General features: G+C 38.5%; 1 protein-coding gene across 3 annotated transcripts; it reads right to left on the bottom strand.

Moving 5' to 3' along the window:
• Positions 1-260: 260 nt before the first annotated feature.
• Positions 261-8,895, bottom strand: LOC6542268 (glycoprotein-N-acetylgalactosamine 3-beta-galactosyltransferase 1). 3 transcript variants are annotated; one of them, XM_026979186.1, is made up of 4 exons: positions 8,877-8,895; positions 1,916-2,086; positions 905-1,794; positions 261-839 (listed from the first exon to the last, which is right to left on the bottom strand). In XM_026979186.1, exons 2-4 carry the CDS (start codon positions 1,956-1,958, stop codon positions 606-608), a joined length of 1,167 nt encoding a protein of 388 aa, XP_026834987.1. In that variant the 5' UTR covers positions 1,959-2,086; positions 8,877-8,895; the 3' UTR covers positions 261-605. The 3 variants fall into 3 exon arrangements, with proteins under 3 accessions (XP_026834987.1, XP_015015021.1, XP_001969252.1); XM_015159535.2 differs by lacking the exon at positions 8,877-8,895 and adding an exon at positions 8,335-8,597; XM_001969216.3 differs by lacking the exon at positions 8,877-8,895 and adding an exon at positions 3,057-3,241.
• Positions 8,896-9,249: the final 354 nt, after the last annotated feature.

A 9,249-nucleotide genomic window follows, 5' to 3' on the forward strand; every position in this document is an offset into this window, starting at 1 on the left:
TGCCAAATAGCTGAGACATGCACCGATATTAGTACTTGGCCAGCCCAAATGAATCGATAACACATAGTCGCAGTGCATTTAAAATTGTGGCGGTTGCACTTGGAAAAAAATCAGGCAAATAGCTTCCGTTGTAATACATTTGCATTTTATTTAATACATGTAGAAGATTAAGATCTATAATACGTAATAATCTCAATCACAAAAGAGATTAAATATACAACTACATATGTATAGGAATTACTTAGGCGACTCATAAATACGTAATGGCCAACTTAGTGACGGAAAACCAGAATTCAATAGTAAATGCGCCCTATTAGTGATGACTGTATAATTACAACCTAGATTTAATTACACACTACAGTAACATAACTAAATTATACCTAGTTTTGGTATTTGTACAAAAGGAAAGAGCTCTGCACTAGAGCCAAAACGAAACCTTTCGGGATGTGGATAAATGACCGACGACACAAAGTTCGTTTTTGGAAGTGGTAATGGCATTGCTAGGATATCTTATAGCGGCGATTCATTGTGTAGGGATTACACAATTACCTATTGATATATACAAAAGCTATATGTACATTGAAGAGTCTACCCGTGTCTCTCTATTATTGCGTCTTTGTCTCGGCGGATCTCTTGGAGACGCCACCACTCGTACTTTCCGCCTCCTGATCCTTAATCTGCGGCATCAGTTCGCCCACGGCCAGCTTATTGGGCAATGCTTCGGGTGTGTTTATGATGCCGTACGGCCTCAGATGGTAGATCAGATAGTCCAGCACATACATTTGATTGGGGGAGACGTAGTGGAAGGATATGGCGTTGTCCGAGCAGCAGTCAAGTCCCTGAAATGCGAAGAATTGGTCTTAGCGGTTGTAGTGCGACATTTTTGAACTGATTGTGGTCTTACCTCATCCGTCTTGTAGAAGATGTACTGCCAGTACCAGAACTTCTTGTCCGTGTGCGATGGAATCAGATGGTGCTCCGGAACAAATGGAAAGAAGCGACCCCGACCGTTTGAGTCGCGCGAGTCCCCAGCGAGCACATTTACATTCTGCAGGCATTTGCCAATCTCGACGTCCTCGGCACCCGAGTTTTCCTCCTTGCACAGCTTCGGATTCGGCAGGGCTTCGACCACAAAGCGACGCACAGCCTCCCGGCTGAGGACGTATCCGGCACCGCCGGACATGTAGCCCTGTTTCACGTACGGCTTGAACTTGCAGCCAAAGTAGACTGGAGTTTCCGGACTGTACGGATAGAGCATGTAGCGCATGTTCTCCACTATCGTGTAGGTGTCATCGTCCGCCTTCAGGAACCAGTCGGCGTCGTTGATGTGGTGCTCGTAGATGTACTTGTAGGCCTCCTTGGTCTTGCCCCACAGGTTGTTGCGGCCCTCGCCCACGGGCAGAGCCACTGCGTCCAGCTCGTCGTCCTTGGCGGAGCTCATGAAGATCAGCTTGTTGCACCGCTTGCCCCAGGTGCGCTTCACGTGGCGCGCCTTCTTCTGATGGTTGCTCGGATTGGTCATGATCCAGCAGAGCACCCGCACCTCGCTATACAGTCGCTCCGCTATCGTCGCGTTCTCGTGCACGTGCTCGTGTCCACCCACGTCCTGTTCCGGCCCAGACATCTCCATCAGGTCGTGGCTGTGGTGGGCATCGTTCACGTCGCCATGCCGATGGCCATCGTATGGCATGAATTCACTCCGCTCCGGCGTGGAGTAGACGAACAGCTCCGCCAGGCAGAAGCCCACGATCAGGCCCACGATCAGGGACACAAATGATCGCTTGTTTGAGCGCCCTGCGGAAAATGTTGGCTGAATTAGTTTATAAATGTAATTTATGTTTGCACAACTGTACGGCGTTTACAATGTCTATTGGATCCAATAGACACCAAGCCGGTGCATTGTGGTTCTACTCACCTTCATTGAGTATGGACCTTCCTAGCAGACTGTTGGCAGTCATTTGGCTTTAGTTTGAGTTTTCTGTCTTGGGGATGGAAGGAACTTTCAGGGACCTTTTTTGAGGACTGTCAGCTTCTTTGGTTGGTTTACTTCGGCTGGGGAATTTGGTGAGGCTTCTCCTTACATTTTCTGCAATAAGGTCGAGCGAATTCGCAGTAGATTAGCCACGTGTATGTCTTTCTATAATATATAAAATCGTTGCGTTTTTCGGATCGCATCTGCACGCGGTGATTTGTGTCAACTATCTGAGCATGGAGCTGGTTGTTTTTGCTCGGTTTTAACTCGCCTCCGCCCGGTTAACTCGAACTGTGTTAATCTTATGCAAAACGTGACAATTGCCGCCGCTCGGCGTTGCATTCTGCAAGTGCAGAGTCGTTGATGATAAATATTTATTTCAAAAAACATTTTAATTTTCTATATTTGCTCTTTCTGCGTTATGAACGTGTCTGCGCTTTTTTTCCTGCCGAGATAACCGCAATAGGTCTTTTTGCCTGTTTGTTCTACGTAAAGATTGCAAAAAACCCAGAAAAATCAATAGTCCACGCAAAGAATATTTTTCTATTGTCGAGTTTGTGTCATAAAACTAGCGGACAACATAGAGCATCTTGTGGGCTTTTGGACACCAAGTATTTGCCTATTCTCTAGCAAAGTTTAAATAGAAACGCAATTACACTTTTGACACCGCAATAAAGATAACTTTTTCGTCATGGGTTTCTTTTAGTTTCGTAGTTTTGTTTAGTTAGGAATGAGCGTACTAAAACGCGTACTAAACCAATATAATTGAATGGCTTTCGTTGGTGTCGTTGAACTAAGCACACAATTAGTGATAATAGCATAAATGATGTTAATTAATAAACTATATTTCAACTAGAGGTCACTGATTTGAAAGAACTATGCTTAAATGGTTTTTGATTTTGTAAGGGCACCTTAAACCTTAGGAATGACCACATTAACTGACCAAAAATAAACTTTAGATTAGAATAATTAGTTGCAGTCGTCGCATTTGTTAGAACAATTAAATCTTTGATTTGAGCACGAAAATCTCTTTGTTTCCTCTCATCGCCGTCATTGTTTAATGAATCTTTTGTTTAGCACTTACTTAATAATTTTGTTTGCATGGATAAAACAATAATATTGGTAGTAACACACAAGCAGGGGAATGCAAAACAGCTGCGCCAACCGAATGTGGCAAAAGTAAATTAAGCTTGACTGCAGTTTTGGACCCGAACGAGTCGGCACTTGGCTTATAAATGCGACTAGAACACCGAAATGCAGATGGCTTTTAAGCAATTTACAATTGCATTTTCCGCCAGTTGTCCGCCTTGTTCTCTTTTCATGTTTCGCACTTGTTTCCACTTATCAGTTAAATGGAAGTAAGGAAAAGAAGTAAGAAGCAAAGAAGTAAGAGCCTTTCAAATGCATATTTCTGAGCTCTTAGGTATGCATATCGTCGCATGGGACTTTTGGTAATTGATTTTCGGTGAATCACATGGGCTTGTCCATTATCATTGACGGTTCTTATCATTCTTCGCACTAGCTCGACTTATCAGCAACGTATTATTAGTGGTTATCAGAAACTTCCATTGCAGATTACACGGGTGCGCTAATAACATTTTCTGACCCACTATATAATTTCGGACTAATAGTCTATTTGCGCATATCGATTTCTAGGAATTTCCCATATCAAAGTAACATATTTCAAGTACCCAATGTCGGGAATAATTGATGTACCTATCTTGAGATAGTATCTGTAGACGGTATATTAAGATACTTTTTAATAGTTTTAAGAATTCAAAAGGTGTATTGAATGTAGATGTATAATATTCTTTCCATTTCCGGGTCTTAATTTTTGTTCCTTTTATGACTAGAGATAAACATACAGTAAAATATGTTATTTATAGATCGTAATATACCGATAATCTTTAACTGTTTAAAGAAAACAAAAGGTGTATTGAATCTAGATGTATAGAATTCGTTCCATTTCCGTGTCTTAATATATATTTACTTGTTCCCTTTATTACTAGAGATCACTGTATGTTTAAATGGCTCGGCGTAATTTTTGTTTGATCAGTTGGTGGCTTTTTGAACTCGATACTTCAATTTGACTTTATAACTCATTTGGAACTCTGTCATCAAAGTGTAAAGTGTGATAAAAATGATATCGTCTAGGATTAAACAGTCTTGGTCCTCCAACAAGGGTCTGCCGAGCTTATAAGTTTAAGAAACCAGTTCAATAAAATATGATGTCTTTTTTAGTGCCGCCCAGTCATATGATTCTGACCATTTGCCTGTGTTTAGCCGTTTTTTACGGCCTGGCTAAGCTCGTCGCCATTCCGCTGCGCATCGATGACTTTGACAGTTTCAGACCAAAACCCACTGAGGATGTGCAGTCACCAGGTCAAGGATTTGTAAAATCTGAGATAGACCCCTGAGCCCAGCAATCATCAATTGAAAATTGTTGTCGTTCTGTGGGAATGCAATGCCAGAGACCACTGTGCTTTTGCCCGACTTGCTGGGTGCCTTGCAATTGCAATTGTAATTGCAAATTAATTAAATTTAAGCATGAACAACAAGTCAGACAGCCAGCGCGTTCCAATCTAATGTACGATAGCAATTAAACGCAATTTAGCAGCGTATTTGCTTATCATTGTAGTGTTCTGAGCAGATTTGAACGCTTTTTGGATGCCCGATTTGCGTGGAGTGCACAACAAACAAGAGTTTGCGAATCGTGGCAAATATTGTATGTGCAAATGTTCTAATATTAGATCCATTGCCAATACAAAACTATTCCCATGCACTGCAGCGGCCAATTGAAAAATTACTAGTCGAGCAAAAAAGAAAATTATATAATCACATGTTGTTCAGTGGCACGAATGTAAACGTGTATATAATTCATCCTGCCTAGCAATTCTATTTTAGTGATCTATTTGATATCCATGGTGATTAGCTTTATTCGTGCAATTACGTATTTGAGAAGTTATCTTTGAAATTTCGGGTTTTGTGGCGCACTCAGATAACGCCAAAGATAATAAAACATAATAACACCAGTTTGTCCCGTGAAAAATGTAGTACCAAGCAAAGATAATAAAAAGAAAATATATTTTGTGACATTGTAAAACTTAAAAAAAGCTGAAAACATATGTGTGTAGAACCGTCCTCACCATAACTCAAGATAAGCGCTACTAAGTTTATGGGTTTTTCGAAACCAGCTCAATATTGTAATTCACTTTGCCGTAAAGCCAACTAATGTACATTAAATTTTTACTAACTATACACATATATGTTTAAGTTGCGAAGCTTGTTTAAAGAGCCACATTCACATATGTACATATGTATAAAAAAATCGATTTCTTAACTAGCTCATCGGAAGCGCGTAATGGAGCACATGTTAATAGAAATTAAGCTAAACTAAATTTATTATTATGTCATTCAGTTAATAGAGTGTTTTTTTTTTTTTTGCTGCCCTAAACTCAGACTAGCGTGACAGTCCATTCATCGTACTTATAAAAATAAGAACCGAAAGACCAGTAATCAAAACCAAAACCAAAACCAAAACGAAAACCCAAACCAATGGTACAATTGTTTTGTTTAGCCGCTGTTCATCTGCAGTCAATAAAATCAGCCACGCGCTACGATCCCGCAAATATTTCAATTCAGTAATTGTATTGTATTTGTGGACTTTTCACTTTCAGTAACTTCCCATTCAGATAGTCAACCCAGTAGGGACTGCCACAATACAGGCGGCTGTTTATCAAAGTGGAACTGCACTGCTGAATTGTTATCAGGCACAAAAACAAAAAAAAACAGGACATCCGTTTTTCAAGTCTTCGTACACACTTCATGTGTATGTGGAAATATTACTATGACTCATATAACGAACGAGCACAAGTACACACCCCATAAGAAAACAAAATGATTAGATCATTAATTAAACTTTTTACAATTCTGTTCCCTAAAACATGTTCTACTAATGGAGAGCTTATCTATAACCGTTCTCAAGTAACTATTACTTTCTGTCCCAATTAACAATATCTGTTAATCTGTTGTTCAAAAGACAGTGACAAAAGCAATGGATAAGAATAGGAGTTATAAATAAATTTAAAAATTAAAATTAATTAAAAAAATGATTAAAAGGCATTGCTGATATGTAGATAATTGAATTGGTATAGGTATATAATGGCACCTTTTTGGGCCATTTGAACACTATTCTATAGTATAGCCCGCAAGGCATGGCACAGCTGGGTTAAAGGTTCAAGGTCTATTCAAATTCAGATTTTCGTATCTACGAATTCGTATACATTTAAGATGAAATACACCCAATACAAGCATGATGTATTAAAAGACTATTTGAACTCGCATTCAATACTTTTAAAAATAATGTTTATTTGATTAAAGAGCACTTTAACAACATTTAGCGTTTGCTTTAGAGTCATTCATAATGAACAAAACAAGAAAGAATGCTATAGTCGTGTTCCCCGACTATCATATACCCGTCACTCAGCTAGTGGAAGTGCAAACGAGAAATTTCAACATTTTCTGCCATATCGGTAGATATTGGGAAAAAGTAAATTAAGTAAAAAGTAAAATTAAATTAAGTAAAATGAAAATTAACTTAACAATTTTTTAAAAGTGTGGGCGTGACAGTTTTGTGGGCGTTAGACTGTGCGTGGCAACATTTGGAAACAAACTTGCGCTGCGTCTATGTCTCTGCATGCTAAATCTCAACATTCTAGTTTTTGTAGCTCACGAGATCGAGGCGTTCATACAGACAGACATGTCGGAAATGACCAGTTCGTCTCGGTTATTGATCCTGATCAAGAATATATATACATATGGTCGGAAACGCTTCTTTCTGCCTGTTTTTAAACGAATCTATTTACTACGAGTAACGGGTATAACTATAAATTGATGGCAGGGGTACTATTCATCATGCACTTGTTAGTTCTTTTCTGAAAAAAAGAAATGTTAAACATAGCTCTAGCTATAGTTCTTATAAAATTCCATATGCTGTAAAGACAGTTCATTATTTTGATTACATATGGTAATGGCGATAAAGTAATTCTGTATTTCCACTTGACCCAGGAAGAACATATGTACATATGTATGCTTATAGTGCGAATTCCAGCTCCACTATCAGTCGAATTTGAATGGCAATCACTAGGTGCAATCTGCATGCGAATTACAATAACAACAGGAGGCTAATCAGAGAGCAGAGACGGCAAATACAAATGCAAATGCATATGCAAGCACAATGACATGTGCTGCTCTCTGTCGAGAGAAAAAAGAGAGGGAGAGAAAGTGACGCCCACTGGAACCACAAATAAATTAAAGTAAATGCGTTTCGACTGCAGCTAATTCACCCACCGGATGCAAAGGGGTGGGGGAGGGGAGGAGTGCATGGCAAGGAGGCATAACGGAAATAACAACTGAAGAGAGCCGGAGAGCGAGAGACCGAGTGCAGCTGTTTGGGGAATGTCATTGCATTAATAGTGACAACAACGCCAACAGGATAAGAAGCCACGAATTTGAAAGCCACTTCTCGCCTCTTTATCACAATATTCCTTTGTGTTTGGCGAGTTTTTATAAATAATCGAGAACAACGACCCTCGAACAGATAACATATTAGAGTTGATTGTGTCGGCTTAAGTGACTCAAACCCTACTGAAGTAGCACATTATATTTAATAAATTCTATTTTGTTTCTTTTAATTTTATATTTTAAATTATGTATTATTAGATTATATTATGTATTTTGTATAATTTTGATATTTTAAAGCAGTCATAAAATAAGAGTTCACTAATAAATTTGGAACAGTTGTAAAGATATTTGTTGGTACATCAGATCTTAGCTGATATCTGAAGCTGTTATGGTTTTTTTGAACTGTTCCCAATTCTTTTCACTGGGTTTAATTTAACATCCTTGCTGCAGGGGCTATGAAAGTGTGAGAGGTCGGACTGGAAGAAGGGCCATCAACGGCGATTCTTCCTTCCACTTCCTTCTAGTCAATTTCAGTTGCCATTCCATTCCAATCCATCCAGTTGGAAACCAATATATACATACATATGTATATGTATGTATATTCTTGTACATTACTTGCCGTAACAGTGACTTAAACTTGTTCGTTCATATTGTTTTGTTTTTATTCACACTGTTCGCCTTCACTTGGTCTTCACAGGCACGTTCTTCTTGCACTATATGTATAATGTACATACATATGAGCATCATATGCACAATTTTATATAATATTTATTGCGCTTTCTGTTGGCACAAAACGCTATTTTTGCTGAGCGAACGATTTGGCGTTCAAGTAAATTCCGCACGCGTTTCATTTCAGTTGATTTTTAAATCACCGTTTTCCGCGTCGCCCATTTACTTACGAATTGATTTTTCCTCACGCGCTTCTCCATCGCAGGACGCTCCCAAAAAGCTTTTAATTTCGCGACGAGTACGTTTTATTCGCAACTGCTTTCACGTTTTGCACATTCGCTTAATTGCTGTGTTAGTCGAGGCACTCGAAATATTTAATTAAACTTAGTTTCCGCGCCCTTTCCTTGATTTTCGACAAGCGCATACGTGAAGCGAGCGAACGCGCCGGACAAACAAAAACAACTGCCGCGAATTCTAAAACTGAGCACGAACGAGAACGAGAAGAGAGTACACAGGCAAAAAAATTGTTATAGTTCATTGTTACCAATTAAAAAATGTTAAAATTGTATATTAATATTGTCTTCGAATCAGAAACATAAATATATCATTTTTGCCTAGTGCAAATATAACCTTATCAAATTTAATAACACCAAGTAATATTAAATACATTATTTAAAATATAGATTTCCAATTAATAATTTCCACTATTAAACATTTACTTAGAAAAGAGTTAAATTAATAGATTTAATTAGTAGGTGTTATTTGTTTTTACCTGTGTAACGGACAGAATTAAGAGAGCTCTCTCTCACTCTCTCGCTGTTCTTTTTGTGGAAGTGTGTTGGTTTTGAAAAGGGGGTGTAAACCGGTACCGGCTTTCTATAAAGAGCGAGAATGATGATTTGGAAATTATAAGAAAACTTTTATTATAAGTATATATGTAGTTTATATTTATATGTGTCATGACTTTAAAATTATTTTTATCAATTGCTTATCTCTCTCATGACTCGCTACTAGTCACCCTATATTGGGCGAAACAGCTGTTGGAAACTATGTTAAGGGTTTGTATTTGGGGTTGATTTTAAGATATGGCGATCTCTTAAAATAAAATAAATTGCGTGAGTCCCCTCTTTTGAATATTCTTTCAT

The sequence above is a fragment of the Drosophila erecta genome, unplaced genomic scaffold, assembly GCF_003286155.1.
Source record: "Drosophila erecta strain 14021-0224.00,06,07 unplaced genomic scaffold, DereRS2 tig00000055-arrow-pilon, whole genome shotgun sequence".
In the NCBI taxonomy this organism is placed as follows: Eukaryota; Metazoa; Arthropoda; class Insecta; order Diptera; family Drosophilidae; genus Drosophila; species Drosophila erecta.

Coding starts and splice junctions, on each gene's coding strand:
- LOC6542268 (XM_026979186.1), bottom strand. CDS start 1,958: ATGACTGCCAACAGTCTGCTAGGAAGGTCCATACTCAATGAAG. Junction 1,795..1,915: donor AAGGTCCATACTCAATGAAG/GTGAGTAGAACC, acceptor CATTTTCCGCAG/GGCGCTCAAACAAGCGATCA. Junction 840..904: donor TCTTCTACAAGACGGATGAG/GTAAGACCACAA, acceptor TTCGCATTTCAG/GGACTTGACTGCTGCTCGGA.